Genomic DNA, 22,464 nt, shown 5'->3' on the forward strand with positions numbered 1-22,464 from the left:
TGCCCAAATTCCCAACTTCTGGCATCAACAACTAGGTTCAGGCTCTGACTCAAAATGAGATGCAGCAGCCTTCCAGAATGATATGACTTTTCTACCACCCTTCCATTAAAAAGAAGGTAGTTCTGGGGATCTTATGAGTCAGCTAACACTCATGGAGAGACAAAAGGAAATAAACTTCATTAGATGTTACAATAGAATTCAGGGTTTCCCAATCTAGGCACCAGTGACATTTGGAACCAGATAATTCTTTGTTGTAGGGAATATCCTGCACACTGGAGGTTGTTTAGCAACAGCCCTGGCCTCTGCCCACTAGATGCCAGTAGGACCACACCAGCTCTGACAACCAAAATTGTCTCACCACGTCCTGGGATGGGGGGGGGGTGGGGGTGGGGGGATCGAGGGGGAGGGGCAAAATTATCCCCAGTTGAAAACTACAGTAAAGGGAAAGCAAAGACTTTACATCTAATTCTCTGACACAATCACTATAAGGAAAACTAGTCAAATAATCGGCACTCTCAAAAGATCTCAACACACTGCCACAGCTATTCTCCATTTCAATAGAGGGACTTAAATATATTGATTCCAAGTTTATGTTAAATCCCCCTCCTTTAATAGTACTTTAAGCTCCAGCAGGCCTCACTTCCTCCTTCTTCCTATAGCAACTCTTCTTCTTCAAGATCAAAGCAACCTCAGATCCAATGGCTTTTTTCTGATGTCCTCCAATCCTTTTCTAGACCTTTCTAGAACAGTTGACACTTCTGGCCTCCTCTTGTAACCAAATAGTCGTCATTATCCCCTCAATTTTCTGACCTCTTTTAATTTACCCACTCCTTTTTCCTTCTCCTATTGCCCAGTCTGTGTCAATAACACTCTTAGAACATATCTCCAACTTAATCAACTCTCCAGATTAACCAAAGTGTGGCATTCTCTATAAAACGTACATAATAATGCCTATGGCACAATGAATTCTCAAGGCTGCTAGGCCCTCTCTAGAACATCCATGAGCGCTTTAGCTCCAACCAGGGTAGCTGTTCTTGTGCTTCAAGAGTCAGTTACCCAGCCTATGTAGTTGTTACTACAATTATGTGATTTCAACATTTCATATGAGTGAAAATAAATTACTTCTATGAAAACTAAATTGAAAGACTTGAATAAGGTGAGCTACTTTTTTAAAAAACCTACAGTTGCACTTAGAATTCTGCATCCACAGGTCTTTAGCTTCCTTTTTAAAGGGATTAAAACTGGAATTTGTAATCAATGCATTATACAAGTGGTTTGTTCAAGAAAGAGGAGGCCGGGCGCGGTGGCTCACGCCTGTAATCCCAGCACTTTGGGAGGCCGAGACGGGTAGATCACAAGGTCAGGAGTTCAAGACCAGCCTGGCCAACATGATGAAACCCCGTCTCTACTAAAAATACAAAAATTAGATGGGCACGGTGGCATGTGCCTGTAATCCCAGCTACTCGGGAGGCTGAGGCAGGAAAATTGCTTGAACTGGGACCCAGGAGGCAGAGGTAGCAGTGAGTGAGATTGTGCCACTGCACTCCAGCCTGGGATACAGAGCAAAGAGGAAACCATTCTCAAAGAAAAAGTATGTGCCCTCTTTCAAAATATTTAACAAATATATATATGTTTAAAAAAAAAATTACATGCATTTATGAATCATTTTTGTGACTCCCTACTTTAAATAACTTTCTCAATTAACCAAATAACTACCAAATTATTGTGGGACCAAGACAAAAGGATCCCTACTGTATAGTAAGTGTTCTGCCTTCAACCATCCCATGTGTCATCTCATTTTGTTCATTCTCTGGCAGTATTCACATTCACACCCACCACTTCGAGTCTTCAAACCTGGTTTTCCCAACCATATTAAAGCCATGTCATCTGTTTTTGCTAGTGCTATTTCCAGTCTTCAGAGCATTGCTGGGGAAAGTCCTATAAATTAATGTTCCCTAAGGCCTTATTTTTTTTTTTTTTTTGAGATGGAGTCTCGCTCTGTCGCCCAGGCTGGAGTGCAGTGGCCGGATCTCGGCTCACTACAAGCTCCGCCTCCCGGGTTTATGCCATTCTCCTGCCTCAGCCTCCCAAGTAGCTGGGACTACAGGCGCCCGCCACCTCACCCGGCTAGTTTTTTGTATTTTTTAGTAGAGACGGCGTTTCACCATGTTAGCCAGGATGGTCTCGATCTCCAAACCTCGTGATCCGCCTGTCTCGGCCTCCCAGAGTGCTGGGATTACAGGCTTGAGCCACCGCGCCCGGCCCTAAGGCCTTATTAACGTGTAGAAAACTTTAGTTCATCTCTAGTGGATTCTGTATTGACTCCCCACAGAACATGTTCAAACTTTTCACTTTGTCCTTTAAAAAAAAATTTCATGAGTTTATACTGACTGTCTAGATGTCAGTAGTATTTGGAAAAACCTGCCCTTTTTCAGAAAAGCAAACCAATCCAATCTGACAGGACCCTGTTGGATGGTTTCACTCCCAGAACAAGCCCAGTTTGTTCTTGAACCTGTACCCACCTGCCTACAAAACAGTTTCATGATCTCTATACTGAAAATAGCAGAAACATTTAAAATATTAAAATATTTAAAATACTGCACACCAGGAAATGGTATGGTACAACTATGGAATATTATAAAGTTATTTAAAGATGTATATTATATAATATGGAAATAAGCTTATGAATGTTAAAGTGAAAATGCAGACCACAAAACTATACACATAGACTATGATTTTATATGAAAAACCTGCCAGGAACTGTGATGTAGGCCTTTAGTCCCAGCTACTTTGGAGGCTGAAGCAGAAAGACCAGGAGTTGAAGATCAGCCAGGACAATATAGTGAAACTCATTTCAAACACACACACACACACACACACCACACACACCCCATACATATAAGATAATCCAGCCAAGAATAAACAAAACAGGTAACAGTAACCTGTTACAGCAGTTGAACAATGAATGATTGCTCCCCTTTTCAATTTTCTATATTGGTTATTATTTAACGGGGAAAAAAAAAGAAAACCTCAATGTGATTTCAAAGACAACCCCAGAGACAGTTTGCTACACCACACACAAAGCATAAGTTTAGAGATCAGGAAGGGCCAAGTTCACGTGGTAGTCCTCCTTTTAGAATAATACTTTCCCTTGATATTGTAATGATTAGATAATGTATGCAAAGGCAATCATGCCTAGAACAAGTAGTTATACAACAAAGATTCACTTTTTTTCTTTTCCCAGATAAGACTTCAACTCCCAACCAATCTGAGGGGCACCTCTAATGACACAAATCACTAAGAATACATTTCAGGGTATAAAATCAAGCAACAGATTTGGCAAATGTTGACTTCAAGTCCAAGGAAATCAGAAGAATTAGAAATTAAATCCTCTTCAACTTGTTTACTAATCATATTAGTTATCTTCTAGTATAAAGATATGAGGAGGAAAAATAAACTTTACCTAATATTATATGATACAAAACCAAAAGCAGTTTACATTAATATTAAAAAGCATCAACTGCAGAGATGGCTAAAACTTCTCTAAGCTATACTTAATGAAAGAAATTTCACATATGCCACACAATCATCTGACTCCGATATTTTTCATTCCATTTTGCATACTACTGCCAACTACCCTGTTAAACTACACTTTGCTCCTGTCAATCCTCCACCCCCACTCCTGCAATCTTCCCCCGCTGCCTACTTCAATTCTAAATGCCTGTATCAGGACTCTCCAGGCAAGGTGACAGGGAGAACAACTACGGCAAGATCAGATGGAAGAAAAGGCCTGGGTCCAAAGTTGAGTGTTTAAGGTCCCCAGGGTCTTTCCAGGCCTCGCCAGTCCTAGCCAAAGATGTCATGGTTGTGACATTCTCTCCCTCACGGATGTTTCTGATCTCTGGGGTTCTGACACTAGCTTGGCAAACCATAACCTGAATCTGTTATGGTGTAGTTATTAAAATTAATGATGAAAAATCTCTGTATTTCCTGACATGACACATTTAAAGGCAGACTTTTTAAAATGTATGTAACGCAAACTTTTTTAATGCCTATTTTAAAAATCTGGAAGGTACACTCACCAAAATAGGAACCACAGTTATCTCTCGGTAGAATTTAAACCTTCTTCATTATTCTGTATTTTTGTGAATTGAGTTTTACAACAAATTTGTATTACTTTTAAAATTAGATAAAGCAATTACATGCTACAGTATACAAGAACCTTGAAAATTATGCAGGCAGGGTGCAGTGCCTCGTGCCTGTAATCCCAACACTTTGGGAGGCCAAGGCAGGAGGATTGCTTCAGCCCACGAGTTCGAGATCAGTCTGGGCAATATGGTGAAAGTCCCATGCAAAAATTCACCGGGCGTGGTGGCGCATGCCTGTAGTCTCAGCTACTGGGGGACTGAGATAGGAGAATCACTTGAGCCGGAGGTCAAGGCTGCAGTGAGCTGTGATTGCACCACCACACTCCAGCCTGGGAACAGAGATCTTGTCTCCAAAAAAAAAGAAAAAGGAAAAGAAAATATTATGTTAATAGAAAGAAATCAGGCGCAAAAGGCTACACATTATATTATTCCATTTATATGAAACATCCAAAATAAATAAATCCACAGAGAAAGTCTCTATGTGGTTACCAGGGGATGGGGGTGGGGAGTAGTAGGACTGACTGTTAAGAGGTAGAAACTTTCTGGGGTGATAGAAATATTCTATAATCAGATGGTAGATAGTGATGATCATTGTACAATACAGTAAATGTACGAAAACCACTGAATTGTATACTTTAACATGCTGAATTTTACATTATGAAAATTATCTCAATAAAAATAAAAATAATTTTTAAATCATATAAATCATGCTACTTAAATTTTGGAAAAATTGAAATAAAAAAATTAAAAACAGGCATTATAATATGCTTTTTAAGAGGCACACCCTGGCATTAGACCACCTTGTTCAGCATCCCGGCTCTACCACTTATCACAGTTGTGTGAGCTTAGTAATTTACCACTTGTGCCTCCATTTTTTCATCTACAAAATGGTGACAATAACAGTACCTATCTCAAAATTCTGATGGAGGATTAAAGGTATAGAAAGCACTCAGAGAAAATAATAATACACATCGTAAGTACTCTATTAAGTGTAAGCTACTATTGTTTTTTATTAGCACCAGTTCTGGAGAAGGCATAGAAAAATGAGCACTCAAACAAACTGTGGAAGTACACAGTGGCACGACCTCTCACGTGTTCATATGTATTGCCATTTTAATTGTCTTTATCCTTTTACCCAACATTTCCAGGAAATTATAACAGATATAAAAGAGAAACATATAAAAACCTATGTCCAAGATTGTTAACGTGAGCATTTTCTGTAAAACCAAAGTGGAAAACAACCTAAGCGTCCATCTTTTGGGAATTAAATTATTGACATAATACTATACAGACATTGGTAGAAACACATGTAGTGATATGAAAAGACAACTAAGACCTATTGTGAAAAAAAACACACACATTGTAAAACCATACACACAGTTTTACTCTCATTATTTTGAAACATATACTTGTTTACATATATAAGATTTTGCAGGTATATTCAATACATTTCCTTCATTAAACTATTTTTTAAATCAATAATCCAAACACAAGAACCATGTCCTCTGGTTCTATTTCTAACCACTATCTCTTAGTGTCTCCAACACTAAGTACAATAGGAGGTAGCCAGAACCCAGCGAAATCACCCACAAAGACAAAAATCTATACAACAACTTGCATACTGGCACTGAAAAACCTGGTATTAATGATTTTAAAAAGAGAATTTTTTAAAGACTTCACAAAATTCTGGTGCATTAGAAAGAGTTCCACACTTGGGGTTCCACTTATTTGATTAAGTAAAAGTAACTGGCCGGGCGCGGTGGCTCACGCCTGTAATCCCAGTACTTTGGGAGGCCAAGGTGGGCGGATCACGAGGTCAAGAGATCGAAACCACCCTGACCAATATGGTGAAACCCCGTCTCTACTAAAAAGACAAAAATTAGCTGGGCGTGGTGGCACGCGCTTGTAATCCCAACTACTCAGGAGGCTGAGGCAGGAGAATCACTTGAACCCGTGAGGCAAAGGTTGCAGTGAGATGAGATTGCACCACTGCACTCCAGCCTGGTGACAGAATGAGACTCCGTCTCAAAAAAAAAAAAAAAGTAAAAGTAACTATATGATCTTGGCCAAGTGCTAAATCTGAGAATCCCAGTTTCCTAGAATTAAAAAAAAAAAAAAAAAAGAGTATAATAATCCCTTATAGGATTCCAATGGTTATAAGAGATCCTTACAAAAGAACACTGCAAACTATGAAGAAGACTGACTGTTATTCTTTGGCTGAAACCACCAAAAACAAAGTTAAAAAGACACTACCATAACCAGAAACCCTGACAAATTTTGTTGTAAAACACTGAAAATTTTTTTTAAAAAAACTAGGTCTAAATAAATGGGAATTTGGATGTGCTTATGGTATAACCTTGAAGTAAACAATGGCAAACACAAGTCTACCACCTAGAAAACACCTGAAACCACTTTAGAGAGAGAAGGAGGCTGGGCACAGTGGCTCAAGCCTGTAATCCCAGCACTGTGGGAAACCAAGGCAGGCGGATCACCTGAGGTCAGGGATTCGCCACCAGCCTAGGAAACATGGTCAAACCCTGTCTCTACTAAAAATACAAAAGAAGGCCGGGCGCGGTGGCTCAAGCCTGTAATCCCAGCACTTTGGGAGGCCGAGACGGGCGGATCACGAGGTCAGGAGATCGAGATCATCCTGGCTAACACGGTGAAACCCCGTCTCTACTAAAAAATACAAAAAAAAAACTAGCTGGGCGAGGTGGCAGGTGCCTGTAGTCCCAGCTACTTGGGAGGCTGAGGCAGGAGAATGGCATAAACCCGGGAGGCGGAGTTTGCAGTGAGCTGAGATCCGGCCACTGCACTCCAGCCAGGGCGACAGAGCGAGACTCCGTCTCAAAAAAAAAAAAAAAGAAAAGAAAATTAGCCAGGTGTGGTGACGGGCACCCGTAATTCCAGCTACTCAGGTGGCTGAAGCACAAGAACTGCCTGAACCCGGGAGGCAGAAGTGCCACTGTACTCCAACCTGGGCGACAGAGTGAGACCCTGTCTCAAAAAATTCTAATAAATAAAAATTAAATTTAAAAAAAAATAATAAAATAAAGAGAAGGAAAAAAGCTACAGAAAACAAATATAGGACACTAAAAGATTGAGCTGACTTGTGAACAATAAAGAATCATCAACTGGGCTATAAACAACAGAATTGACACAGCAATATCAGCAGTTTAGTTTCACGTGCAAAACAATATTAAATGAAAGCTGACAAGGCAAAAATAAACTGAACTTAAAAATCCCTAGCCAGGCACAGTGGCTCATGCCTATACTTTGAGAGGCTGAGGCGGGAGTATCACGTGAGCCCAGGAGTTCAAGACCAGCCTAGGCAACATAGGGAGACTCCGTAACTACAAAAGATAACTTTAAAAAATTAGCTGGATGTGGTGGTACACGCCTGTGGTCTCAGCTACTCAGGAGGCTGAGGTAGGAGGATCAATTGAGCCTGGGAGGTCAAGACTGCAGTGAGCCATCATGCCACTGCACGCCAGCCTTGACAACAGAGAGAGACCCTGTCTCAAAAAATAAAAATAAAATATCCCAAAAGGAGATCTGACCTCTGAACAACAGTGGCTCCAGTATCAACAGAAAATGCAAAGCAAAACAACATGAATATTTTTTTAAAAGTTCAGGCCAGGCGCTGTGGCTCACGCCTGTAATCCCAGCACTTTGGGAGGCCGAGGCAGGCTGATCACCTGAGGTTAGGGGTTCAAGACCAGCCTGGCCAACATAGTGAAACCCCATCTCTACTAAAAATACAAAAGTAGCTGGGCATGGTGGCATGCACCTGTAATCCCAGCTACTCAAGAGGCTGAGGCAGGAGAATCATTTGAACCCAGGATGCAGAGGCTGCAGTCAGCTGAGATCACGTCATTGTACTCCAGCCTGGGCAAAAAGAGTGAAACTCTGTCTCAAAAACAAAAAAAAGAAAAAGTTCAAAATCTTTCTGATGAAAAATGAAATAATTTAGCATAAACACTGAGATTAAAGAAGAGAATGGCAATTATCACAGATTTCCTCCTCATATTTTTCCATATTTCTCAAATTTTCTACACAGATAATATATTGCTTTTATAACAAAGAAAAAAAGGTGTGGGCTTTTCCCTTTTTTAATCCATGGAAAAGACAGACTCAATATCTGCACAAAAATGAGAGAAATTGAGCTGTGGTTGAAAATATAATAACCTGACAAAGTTTTTAAAGGTACAAGAATATGTTAAGAACTTTTAGAACCTTAAATGACTTCTGAAAAAATGACAAAGCTACTGAGCCATGGAAAATACATGATACTTTTAAAAACTAAATGAATGTGAATAGTAGCAAAAGATTTATAATAAATTAAGTCAACAATAAACTAAAAGCATATAAGGAGAGAATTTTAAGATTTAAGCAGGCCGGGTACGGTGGCTCAAGCCTGTACTCCCAGCACTTTGGGAGGCCGAGACTGGCGGATCACGAGGTCAGGAGATCGAGACCATCCTGGCTAACATGGTGAAACCCCGTCTCTACTAAAAATACAAAAACTAGCCGGGCGAGGTGGCGGGCGCCTGTAGTCCCAGCTACTTGGGAGGCTGAGGCAGGAGAATGGCATAAACCCGGGAGGCGGAGCCTGCAGTGAGCTGAGATCCGGCCACTGCACTCCAGCCTGGGCAGCAGAGCGAGACTCCACCTCAAAAAAAAAAAAAAAAAAAAGATTTAAGCATAGAATTTCCAAGTACATGAGAAGTATGCCAAGCTCCTAAGAAGCCAATAATAGAATAATATGAATAAAGAAAATAGTTAAGTTAAAACAAGGCTTCTAACAATGTAAAAACTGAAGGGGGATAAATGGGTTGAATCATCTCTCAATCCAGCTTAAAAGAAACTGAGAATTTAAATTCCATTAAAGACACCACATATATAGGGAAAATGAAGGATAACAAATAGGAACTTAAATGAAGATGGTTAGTTATAACAAAAAAGACAACAAAGGTTGGTGAGGATGTAGAAAATGGAATGTTCACACACAGCTGATGAAAATGTAAAATGCTGCAACCATTTACAGCAGTTTGGCAAGTCTTCAAAATGTTAAACATACAGTTACCACTTGACCTAGCAATTCCACTCCTAGGTGGAATATATACACCCAAGAGATATGAAACCACGTGTTTACACAAAAGCTTGTACATGAATATCCATGGTGGCATTATTCGTAATAGTCAAAAAGTAAAAACAACAAAAATGTCTATCAACAGACGAATGGATGTTAAATGGATAAACAAAATGTGGTATTATTATGAATTATATATTCATATATATATTGAAACATTATTCAGTCACAAAAAGGAATGAAATTCTGATACATCCTACAACATGGATCAACCTTAAAAACATCATGCTAAGGGAAAGAAGCCAATTATAAAAGGTCATATTGTATGATTCCATTTATATGAAATATCCAGAAGACAAATCTACAGCAAAAGATAGTAAATCGTGGCCAGAGTTGGTGGCTTACGCCTGTAATCCCAACATTTTGGGAGGCCGAGACACGCAGATCACCTGAGGTCAGGAGTTTCAGACCAACTTGGCCTGGCCAACATGGTGAAATCTCGTCTCTACTAAAAATACAAAATTTAGCCAGCATGGTGACAGGCATCTGAATCTCATGCTGAGGCACAAGAATCTCTTGAACCAGGGAGGCGTAGGTTGCAGTGAGCCAAGACTGCACCACTGTACTCCAGCCTGGACAATAGAGACTCTGTTTAAAAAAAAAAAAAATAAGATAGTAGGTCAGTGGTTGCCTAGGGCTAGATGAGGAGAGGTGGGGATTGGGGAGTGACTGCTAAAGAATGTAAAGTTCCTTGGTCAGGCTCGGTGGTTCACACCTGTAATCCCAACACTTTGGGAGGCTGAGGCAGGCAGATCACCTGAGGTCAGAAGTTCAAGACCAGCCTTGGCAACATAGCAAAACCCCACCTCTACTAAAAATAAAAAAATTAGCTGGGCATGGTGGCAGGTGCTTGTAATCCCAGCTACTCGAGAGGCTGAGGCAGGGAGAATGGCTTGCACCCAGGAGGCAGAGGTTGCAGTGAGCCAAGATCACGCCATTGCATTCCAGCCTGGGCAACAGAGAGAGACTCCGTCTCAAAAAAAAAAAAAAAAAAAAGTAAAGTTCCTTTTGAGGGAGATGAAAATGTTCCACAACCTTGAGACTATAGTCAAAAACACTGGATTGTGCACTTTAGAAAAAAGATGATGATGGAGGGGCACAGATATCAATTACTTAATTTAATGTAAATGAGTTGAAAGAAACTGAAAGCAGAATGATCTATAACTCTATTGGGAGACAAATCCCAACACTTAAAAACTAAAATATAAACACAAATCCAGAAAAGGTCGGGTCCTATGATAACTTTAGGAGATACCTGAAATCTACTCTATACAAAGGTAAAAAGTACAATAAATTATGATACAAAATAATGTTCAATGTGTATGTCCTACATAGAATAACAAAAATATAAGAAAAACTGAAAAACAGTGAAAAATAAACCTATCATTATAAGCGGAAGTTATACTATTTAAGAGGAGATGACAAAACAAAAAATTTCAAGTATGGAAATAATATAAAACATAAATTAACCCTCTCCCCTTGGTAGGGGCCAACTTGACAGAGCCAAGTTCAGGGAAAAAAAAAAAAAAGAGAGACAGATGATAGAGAAAAAATAGATACAGAAAGAGAGATTTAAGGCAAATGTGGTAAAATCTTAATTGGGGAATCTGGGTATACTATTACAACTTTTTCTAAGTTTGAAATTATATAAAAATAAACTTAAGTAAAACTAATAGTTAATATAACATGGAGACTGAGAAGTCAAGGAAATAACTCTTCTGGATAGAAGAGGCTTTCACAAAATTTGTTTTCATACTAGGATACAAAGATACACCTTGTTTGTTTGTTTGTTTGTTTTCTGAGACGCTGTTTCTCTCTTGTTGCCCAGGCTGGAATGGAATGGTGTGATCTTGGCTGACTACAACCTCCACCTCCCAGGTTCAAGTGATTCATTCTCCTGCCTCAGCATCCTGAGTAGCTGGGATTACAGACATGCGCCACCATGTCCGGCTAATTTTTGTATTTTTAGTAGAGACGGGTTTTTGCCATGTTGGCCAGGCTGCTCTCCAACTCCTGACCTCAGGTGATCCACCTACCTCGGCCTCCCAAAGTGCTGGGATTACAGGCATGAGCTGCCGTGCCTGGCCACACCTAGTTTTAATACGAAAACCCAGAGATTCCATATGACACATTCTTGGACCATAATGCAAAATCATGAAACAACACATCTGTAACATATATAAACTCATGTGTTTCACAACGATGAGAGAAATTTTATCATAAATGTCAATGGAGTTAAAGAAACATCATGATCTATATCCACCTAAAGAATTTAGAAAGAGAGAAAAGGGAAAGTTTAAGGGATAAAATTAATAAAAGAAAAAATAGACATAAAAACATCAGAGAGTGTTTCAAGGACAATGGTATAATCAGAGATAGCAGGGTAGGTTTCAAATACAAAGAAGGAGGAAGTGGCTTCAAGGAAAGAGTTAAAAAGAAGAACAATACAGTGGAAGTTACAAGGAGTACAGGCAGGAGAGGAGTCCAGAAGAACTAGGCACTGGAGAAATATAGTCTCCCATCCAACCGTGTAATTGTGAATAATAGGAATGAGGGAATATATTCCAATTTGACTCTCCTCCAGACAGGCTCTCCATCTCAAAGACCATAACAATTCACTCCACCATCTATAGGAGGAGATCCAGAAGTTTAGGCAGAAAAAGATCAATAAAAGAGGCTGGCTGGTTGAGAACTAGGCAAAGTAAAGAGCTCATGCCTCACTAGACAGCACTGACTGATTTCACAATGTGGAAATAAAAGCCCAATGTTGACAGTACCTCCAAGTTTAGAAGAGAATGCAGGCCAGAAGTGGTGGCTCATGCCTGTAATCTCAGCACTTTGGGAGGCCAAGGCGGGCAAATCACTTGAGGTCAGGAGTTCAAGACCAGCCTGGCCAACATGGCAAAAACCCGTCTCTACTAAAAATTCAAAAATTAGCCAGGCCTGGTGGTATGCACCTGTAATCCCAGCTACTCTGGAGGTTAAGGCAGGAGAATCGCTTGAACCTGGGAGGTGGAGGTTGCAGTGAGCCAAGATCGAGCCACTACACTCCAGCCTGGGCAACAGAGCAAGATTCTGTCGAAGAAGAAGAAGAAGAGGAAGAGGAAGAGGAAGAAGGAAGAAAGAAGAAGAAGAGTAGGCAGAAAAATAGATTGCCAAATGAAACCTCCAGATTTTTAATGGCTAAGAACCAATGTAACTTTTTAAAGAAACTGTGCAGACTAGGCTGGGTGCAGTGGCTCATGCCTATAATTCCAGCATTTTGGGAGGCCGAGGCGGGTGGATCACGAGCTCAAGAGATCGAAACCATCCTGGCCAACATGGTCAAACCCTGTCTCTACTAAAAACACAAAAATCAGCTGGGTGTGGTGGCACGTGCCTGTGGTCCCAACGACTCAGGAGGCTGAGGCAGGAGAATCACCTGAACCTGGGAGGTGGAGGTTGCAGTGAGTGGAGATCACACTAACGCACTCCAGTCTGGCAACAAAGCTAGACTCCCTCTCAAAAAACAACAACAATTAAAACAAACAAAAAACCTGTGCAGGTTAAACAAGTCCTCTCAATTCTTCCAATTTCTACTGTTATCTTTCATCGTACCCCCAGTCTCTTCCTTTCTCCATTCCATCTTCACCAATTTCAGACTTTGCTTTCTAAAACCACAATGTCACTCAAACCCTTTAAAAGCTTCTTGATGTCTTTGAACCAAATGCCAAACCCGCAGATGGGCCTTGAAGACCTTAATGTAGTGGCATAATCTCCTGCCTTAATCCCCGCAACTTAGTATTTCAAAAAGACTCCTTTCTCTTTTCCACCTTTGTGCCTTTCCTAAAGCTATTCCTTCAGCCTAGAATACCCTTTTTAAGAGGTATTCTATCTTCATTCATCTATGTTCAGCTTCTATGTTCATTCAGCCATTAATCTATTCCACAAATAAATATGTAATGGGCATCTAACTTTGTAGCAGACACCAATCTGGGCACTGTCACTACAGCAGTAAATAAAACAGACAAAAATCTCTGCCTTCATAGAGCTACATACAGACAGAAAACAAGTAAAATGTACAGTATGTCACACAGGAAAAGGTGTTCTGGAGCAAGAAAAAACATGAAGGAAGGTTAGGGTGTGAGAAAGACATTGTGGATGGAGGGTGGAGAAGGCTGTAATTTAAGGCACCACTGAAGGTGACATTAGAGCAAACACCTGTAGGAACTGGGACAAGAAGATTCCAAGCCAAAGGAACATCAACAGCAAAGGCCTCAGGCAACAGTGCGTCTGATGTTTCCAGGTGATGTTCTCTCCCCATACAGCCCAGCTCAAGTGCCACTTACTCCAGGAAACCAGTTTTGATTACAACAAATCAGAAATTATTCATTTCCATGACACTGTATCTGTATCTTCCTTAGGGCACCTTGTACAGTGGAAATCCTCTTTTCAAAGATATACAAGAGTGATCATTGATCTATTAATCAAAAAAGTCAGTTAAGGCAGAAACCATTTAAAATAATACTTATTTTAACCATTTTAGTCTTAAATACATAGTTATACATTCATTTCCCAATGTATCACCAAGACCTTTTTTTTGAGTATAAGTCTGTCAATGGCAGTTCCCTACTTCCTTGGATAAATCACATCCATAATCCATTAGAACTACAATGCCCGTTTTCCTTTCCTTTAAGTAGAACAGGGGCTTAAAAATACTTGCAATGTTTTCTGCGAAATCCTTCCAAAAGTTATAGGGTTTTTCCATTCTGTTTCAGTTGTCTTGACCATAATTTAATTCATTCAGGGCAATTCTTTCAGCTTCTTGTCTTTATCAAGTCTTTTCAAAGCATTCCGTAAAAACAGCTTTTTGTAATCATTATTTCATTGATTTGAGTAATATTTATTAAATTATACTCATAATTACCACTCGTATCAATAAGTTTGAAAACAAATACAACTGTCTCTTGCTTAGTAAGCAGAAAAATCAAATGATACACAAACAATGAGAGCTAACTTAGCATTTGAGCATCTGTGTGCCTGCTGTGGGAATTGATTAGTATGATTTACTCCAAGATGCCAAAATCAAGCCCAGCAAAGGATCTGAATAGGTATTTCTCCAAAGAAGATATACAGATAGCCAATATATTCATTAAAATATGCTTAATATCAATAGTCATTAGGAAAATATAAATAAAAACGACATTGATACAGAACTTCACACCCACTAGGATGGCCAAAATCAGACAGACAATAGCAAGTGTTGGAGAAGATGTTGGAGAAATAAGAATATTCAAACATTGCTGGTAGAAATATAAAATGGTGCAGCCACTTTGGAAAACCGTTTGCTAATTCCTCAAAACGTGAAACACAGAGTTACTATATGACCAAGCAATTCCACTCCTAGATACATACACAACAGAACTGAAAACGTGTCCACACAAAAACTTGTCCATGAATGCTACAGCAGCATTATCCATAACAGCCAAAAAGCAAAAACAACTCAAATATCCATCAGTAGAGAAATGGATATGCAAAATGTGGTTTATCCATACAATGACTATCATTTGGCCATAAAAAGGAATGAAGTTCTGATACACACTACAACATGGATGAACAATGAAAACATTATGCTAAGGGAAAGAAGCCGGACACAAAAGAACACACCTCATATGACTCCATTTGCACGCATATCTAGAATAGGCAAATCCATAGAGACAAAAAGTAGATTAATAGTAACCAGGGACAGGGGACATGAGGAATGTGGAATGACTGTTAATAGGTATGGGGTTTCTTTTTGGGATGACGAAAACTTTCTGGAATTACAGAGTGGTAACAGTTGTACAATTTTGTGAATACATACAAATCCACTTAACTGTACACCTTTTAAAAAATCCTATCTTGTTCGTGATCAACAAATGCTTATTGATGGGGAATGTGGGGAGGGGGAAGCAAGCCCAGATGTGGTAAAAAGAAACTTCCACTGTATATATCTGTAAAAGGCTAACCACCTCCGCAAGATTATAAGGCCCTTCAAAGCAGGGAATCCTTCTCATATATTACCCTTAACAGCCAGTATATTAGATTACACTACGCAGTATTCAATCAAGGTTTGCTAAATTAATTATTCTCCATCCACATTTTACACACCAGGGATCTAGAAGAAAAAAGCCCTGCCTGAGATTCCCCATTAATCAGAAAAACTCACTTTTTATTCCCGAGAATCCTGAATTGACATAAATAAGGCACTTCTCATAATCTGCCATTTATATCACCCATTAATACCATTCCTACCACCATATAACAACCCACTTCTAGTTAAAACCCATTTCAAATTCTCCACCTTATATCTATCACCAAATGCCACTAACTGATCTCTCAATATGTTCTTCTACCTATTTAACCATATTCCCTAAACTAAAAATGCCCCACATGGTTAGCCTCATTTGTTCTTCTCAAATACCCTAGAGCCAAAAAGGACTATCATCATCTTCATGTTACAAATGAAAAACAAAAAAAGTCAGTCTAAGGTTACCTGGTCTCCTGAATTCAAGTTTATCTTTCTTCACATATGTCATGTATTTCCAAGCTTTTTTTCTCTTTGGATAACTAGGAACTTTCTGGTAAGTTAGCTTTTTAAAAAAGCATAAATAAAAAAGATATAAAATCAAAGTTTTTCTTTTAATCACAATAAGTCTAAAGTCCAGAATGAGTGGAGAACTGGGGCAAGATGACAACAAAAAAAGTCTTGTTCCAGCCTGAGCATCATGACGAAGCCCTGTCTCTACTAAAAACACAAAAAATTAGCTAAGTGTGCTGGCATGCACCTGTAGTCCCAACTACTCAGGAGGCTGAGAATCACCTGAGCCCAAAAAGTTGCGGCCTGCAGTAAGCTGAGATTGCGCCACTACACGCCAGCCTGGGCAACAGGAATGAGACCCTGTCTCAAACAAACAAACAAAAAAGTCTTGAGAACAAGAAGAGATAAACCAAAGGCCCACTGCTTAGGGAAGATGCAATATCAAGAGACGACAGGGCCAATTCCCTATGCTTCATCTTCATCAAGGAACATGATCTTCAAGCTAGGGAGGTCAGAAATCTGATAAAAGGAAATCAACTTCTAAGGTAAGTGGCACGGATGGGGGACAGTAACAGAATACAGAGCTACTTCAAAAGAATATGCTCTCTCATCCAAACAACTCACACTCCATGATACTGAAAAAAACTTTTACATCTGCCTTAAAAACTACCACTAATTATCTAAGCTACCTTGACAAGGTGCCAGAAGACCAGAAATAAAATAAATAAAATTAACACATCCTCAAATTTCAAAAAAGGGGAAATGCAGGCCGGGCGCAGCGGCTCATCCATGTAATCCTAGCAGTTTGGAAGGCCAAGGTAGGCGGATTGCCTGAGCTCAGAGTTCAAGACCAGAATAGGCAACACAGTGAAACTCTGTCTCTACTAAAATACAAACAATTAGCTTGGCGTGGTGGCATGCGCCTGTAGTCCCAGCTACTCAGGAGGCTGAGGCAGGAGAATTGCTTGAACCTGGGAGGCAGAGGTTACAGTCAGCCAAGATCATGACACTGCACTCCAGCCTGGGCAACAGAGCAAGACTCCGTCTCAAAAAAAAAAAAAAAAAAAAAAAAAAAAGGCAGAATGCAGATCCAGAAAAACATCTATGGGTAAACCTGCCATGTAACTGCTGAAAAATTCTAAAATGGATAAATAAGTTTTCAAATACAGTAAAATAAGAAAGCCACCATCAGCTCTTTATTAAGGCAGGCTATACAACATGTGCTTTTTATTTAACAGGATTACTAAAATGGAAAAAGGGAGGATGACAGGATGATACACATACATAACAATCTAACAAGACAATCTGAAAGAATCTTTTAAATAATAGGCTAGTGAACAAAATGGGAAAATGTTGAACAACAGAAGCTCGAAAATCTGTTAAATTCAACTAACAGGATGCATAGCTAGTTGAACATCTGGTTGACTAATGTAACAACATCAACCAAGTTGGTAGAAAGTCTCCAGTAATATGTCGCAGGGTTCCATCCTTTTTCACAATCTAGACAACTTCTATTAGTTTAATGAAGCCATAGAACTGCTCTTCACGTTTGCAAGTGAAAAAAACCTGTCAGTGACCCAACACACACAACCTGACCGAATCAGCTGCAGAAAGGTTACAGTAGGCTGATATGATGGTCCAAAACCAAAAATGAGTATCTACAGGGAATCGAGGGCTGCATTTAGTTTTAAAACTGAAATAGGCCAGGCGCATTGGCTCATACCTGTAATCCCAACACTTTGGGAGGCTGAGGTGGGCGGACCACTTGAGGTCAGGAGTTCAAGATCAGCCCAGTCAACATGGTGAAACCCCATCCCTACCAAAAATACAAAAAAAAATTAGCCAGGCATGGTGGTGGAGCGTGCGCCTGTAGTCCCAGGCACTCAGGAGGCTGAGGCAAGAGAATCACTTGAACCCAGGAGCCAGAGGTTGCAGTAGGCCAGGATCGCGCCACTGCACTCTAACCTGGGTGACAGTGAGACTCTGTCTAAAAAAAAAAAACACAAAAAAAACCTGACTAAGCAAACTTCAGTTTGTGTGGGGATACGTAGATAATAAAAGCTACTTAAAAAACTATGCACAATTTCGAGCTGCATTAATGGATGTGTGTGTCCAGGCTGTATTACTATGGTTCTCAAATTTAGCGACTAAAAAAAATTTTTTTCCATATGAATCATTCCCAAATCTTCATCCTAAAAAGTTACAAGAATCTACAAGTATCATTTAGTTAACACTCTAGCTTTAGACCCAGTTATTCAAGTAAATCTTACTGCTAGGAAACATTTTATTTGATCAGCTTAATTTATTGACATTTATATCAGTGATAAATATGCTTGAATGAACACTCAGATATTACTAAATCCAAGTCTCTTTTTTAAAAAGAAAGGAAACTAAGAGAAATTAAGTAACTTGCCCCAAATTACACAGCTGCTTAACAAGGGCCATGACCCCTAGATCAGTCCCCTTTTTCCCACACCATGTGGCACCCACCCCTCCTCTTCAATGCATAGTACCCCAGGGTGACTGACTGAGCCCCAGGCTTCACACACACACACCACACAAAAACACAGGTTCACATCTGGGGCCCCGGGACTTTCCCTGCCCATACTCCAGGTCACTCCAAGCCCCTACATTCCATCTCAGAACCCAAAGAACACACACACACACACACACACACACACACACACACACAAATACAGTCGCTCTGCATCGCCAACCCACATTCTCAAGGGTATCCAACCCTCTATTTCTTTTATTTCCTTTCTTAAAACTTGAACTATGCAAGTTAGAAAGCATACACAAAAACATCCCATCAACACACATTATATTTTGCTAAGAACAAATTAGCTTAGCAAAAACAAATACCCGGGACACATTACTGGAAAAATATTAACATGGTGTGATCACTTACAAGATTGATAATATTTGTTACATAAAAAGGCACTCTAATATACAACTGGTTTTTATTCTTAAAGTGTGATTATGTAATAAAGCATTACCCCATATCCCGTTCAACATCAGAAAAATAAAGGAAAAGTTTTTTCACGGATGGAAATGTTTTTAATGGACATGCCATTGTTTACTGTGCTCAAAACTGCCCTTCCCCTCATAAAACATTACCATATGAAAATTATTAAAAGATGTAAGGCCTTCAAACCTAAACAGCAGGCCAAAGGCTTGCTTCATTTAGGGTAGCATAAGCATCTGTGCTGAGCTCCTCTTGCTCCTTCCTCACTCTTCCAGAAATAATGCCCCTTCAAGAGCCCAAAGGTACAAAGGTTGTCCGGCAGATTCCCAGTGGCCTTATGTTCCTCCTTCCTCCCCCTACTCCGCCTTGGTTTAAAGAAGACAAGAGAAGGCACCAGAATTGATAAAAGGGCAGGTTAGCAAGGATGTGGCTTATGATCACCAGCATCTGCTAGGCCAGCTCCAAGAGGATCCCCCCCTCAAAAAATGAGACCTGAATGCCTCTCTTTGCCCCAGGGTCATAACCCTTGAGCGCCTCTGGGACCCCTTTAGAAATGAAGAGGGAACTTTACTGCTGGGACCCTCTCCCCAGTGTTATCCATTAAAGCCCCAGCAAGCTCTTTGTTTCCAGCAGCTGTGTGGGGGCAATCAGCCTTGGAGAGAGGGGAGAGGTCACTCCCTTGCTCCCGCTGCTGCCAATATCCAGGCCCTCCCGCAAAACACACACACACACAGGCACGGCATCTTCTCTGGGACCCAATTCTCTCTTTCCACGCCACTTTAATAACCCAGGTTTACACCTTGGTACACAAGGGCATTCCCTGAGACCTAATTTCCTCTTTCTACACCCAAACCTTATACAGGATTTGTAGGGTGATGACTCCCAAGCCCCCTCCCCTTTGAAAAAACACAAATGGGGTTCGCTACAGGACACCCATCCCTCCTCTTCAATGCATACCCCAGGGTGACTGAGCCCCAGGCTTCACACACACACAACACACAAAAACACAGGGTCACTTCCCGGGCCCTGGGACTTTCCCTGCTCATATCCACAGACCCGAGGTCACTCTAAGCCCCCAGATCCCATCTCAGAACCCAAAGAACACACACCCGCGCGCGCGCGCACACACACATACACACACACACACACACACATACACACACACGGTCACTGTGCATCGCCAACCCGCGTCCTCAAGGCAACCCGTTCCCTTTATCCACACGACCCCCACCCCCGAGACCCCAGTACCTTAAGGAAGAACCTCCCCAGCACATCAGCACATGGTCACTTCCCTGCCCTCACCCCGCCCAGCACCTCGCCGTCTCCCACCCACCGCACTCCGCAAACACACAGATCCCTGCCTGGGGCGGCCCTCCCTCCCCTGAGCCTTCACAACACAAACACGCGCTCCCGCGAGCACACCCACGACCACACCAGGAGCCCCTGCTGGCCGCTCAGCCTCGCCGGCCCCGGCCCCACCGCCTCCCCACACGCCGGGCCGCCCTCGCCCAGCCACTCGACACACTCGGACGCACCCACGGCCACTCCCATCCCCAGCGCCGGTCCCCAAGCCACACCGCACGCTCGCGCCCTGCCCTCCGCCCTCGCTCACCCTCGGGCCCAGCTCCCTGGGACCCCCACGACAGGGTCTTTCCCAGCCCGGCCGACCGCGGGGACCAGGAGGGAGGCGGCAACAGAGGGGTGGGGAGACCTAGGGCCGGCTCCGACCAGTCCTACCTGAGCAGTTGATGCTCTTGCCTTTGCCGCCGGGACAGTCCCCGCCGCCGCCGCCGCCGCCGCCACCCGGGGGCTGGTTGGACGCGCGGCTCCCGGGCAGAGAGAAGGCGAAGAGCAGAAGCACCGACGTGTAGCAGCAGAAGGCGAGGGGAGGCGCGGCAGGCAGCCGGAGCGGCGCCTCAGCGGCCGCGGCGCCCATGGCTGGCGCCCCTGGACGGCGGGAAGCGCAGGGAGCCGCAGGCCGGGGGCATCCAGCCGCGCGCCCAGAGCCCCGCCGCTGCCTCGGCGCCTCCTAGCAGCCGCGCCGCTGAGCCGTGGAGCAGCCCCTCAGCATCCCCGCCCCACCCGCAGCACCCGCCAGGCCCGGGCCCGCGGCGCTCGGGACGGAGTCGGTGGGTCCGGGCGCGTGCGAGGGTCGCGGGCGCGCGAGGGTGCGCGCGAGGGTGCGAGCCGGCGTGAGGGAGACCGCGGCGAGGGGAGCGAGCAGGCGCTAGCGCGGCGGGCGGGGGTCGCGGGCCGGAGGCAGGCCCAGCCCCTCACTCGCCTCTTCGCCTTCCCTTTGTGTCCGTGGCCGTTGCCACCGCGTCACAAAGACCCCGGCCCGCCCGGTGAGGGGCGCGTGACGGAACCGCCGGCGGGAGGGGTGGCTGCGACCCCGCCCCGCGCACACCCCCAGCTCCCGCGCCGACAGCTCCGCCCCCGGCCGCGGCCGGCGCCGCCTCCAGGGGAGCTATTGTTCCTGCGGCAGGGCAGGGGCGCGGGGGACGGGGTTGCGGCCACCCCTCGGCGGTAGGCAGCACCGTAATAGACTTGTTTGCCGCCCTTTGTGAGCGTTTTTGAAGCGTTTCGTTCGCCCAGCAGCAGGGCTGGGAATGAGGGCAGGTGGTCTATCATATATCTATAATAGTTTTTACGTGAAGAAACTGAGTCACGGAAGAGGTAAAGGTGACATGTCCAAGGTCGCATACCAAGAAATGGGCAGGACCAGGATGGGAACCCAAGTTTTAACTCTAGCCATGCAATTCTCAAAAGCTGTTGGATGAATGGTTACATTTCTAGGTTCCTCATCCCCACCTCATTCCCATAGACTCACATACAACTGAGTTGGAAATAGTTTTACAAAAGTTTGTATTGCCCTCTCCCCCTAACAATAGCTGAGATTTAGAGAGGATTTTCTAATATACGAGGCCTGGTGAAAGCTCTTTATGTGCATTCTCTTCAATTATTTTTTTACAGGCCTCGGAGGGAGTTTTCATTCTTATCTCCATTCTACAGATGAGGAAGTAGGGATCCAGAGAGGCGTAGTGATCTGACTCCCAGTCCAGTGCTCTTCCTACCACATCCTGCAAGGTGATACCCAGACATAGGTACTAACATCATGGACTGAATTCTGTGAAAGTCCTCTGCCCTTTTCATTCTATTATATTGCCTCCCACCCCAGAAGGAATTTTCAGTCTCATTGAAAAACTGATCAATTTGATTTATAAAATTAAGAAATGTGTGAAAAGCCACCAAAAACAAAGCCACATTAGGAAAAATGTCTTTAGTGCAAATATGAGACAATACACTTAATATAGATATAGGTCAAGAAGAAAAAGTTGACATAATAGAAAAATAGGAAGCTTGACTCATTCACAAAAATTACAGACAATAAATACCTGAAAACAGATTTGAACCCACTAATAATAAAAGATTAAAACCACAAAACTCTGGCCAGGCACAGTGGCTCACACTTGTAATCCCAGCACTTTTAGAGGCTAAGGTGGGCAGATCACCTGAGGTCAGGAGTTCGAAACCAGCCTGGCTAACATGGTGAACTCCGTTTCTACTAAAAATATAAAAAATTAGCAGGGTGTGGTGGCACTCGCCTGTAATGCCTGTAATCCCAGCTACTCAGGAG

General features: G+C 42.5%; 1 protein-coding gene across 2 annotated transcripts in view; it reads right to left on the reverse strand.

Annotated features, from left to right (window-relative positions):
* LOC104670791 (myb/SANT-like DNA-binding domain-containing protein 3) overlaps nt 1-22,464 on the reverse strand; it is a 148,854-nt gene that overhangs the window by 78,686 nt on the left and 47,704 nt on the right. The window contains exon 1 of one of the 2 annotated variants that reach the window (XM_010374137.2): nt 20,565-21,159. The exons of the other annotated variant lie outside the window; for it this stretch is intronic. Coding sequence (XP_010372439.1) covers nt 20,565-20,763 — 199 coding nt within the window. The 5' untranslated portion in view covers nt 20,764-21,159. Of the gene's footprint in view, nt 1-20,564; nt 21,160-22,464 lie in introns of those variants that run through there. 2 annotated transcript variants of the gene reach the window in all.

Source organism: Rhinopithecus roxellana, chromosome 16 (genome assembly GCF_007565055.1).
Source record: "Rhinopithecus roxellana isolate Shanxi Qingling chromosome 16, ASM756505v1, whole genome shotgun sequence".
NCBI classification, from domain to species: domain Eukaryota; kingdom Metazoa; phylum Chordata; class Mammalia; order Primates; family Cercopithecidae; genus Rhinopithecus; species Rhinopithecus roxellana.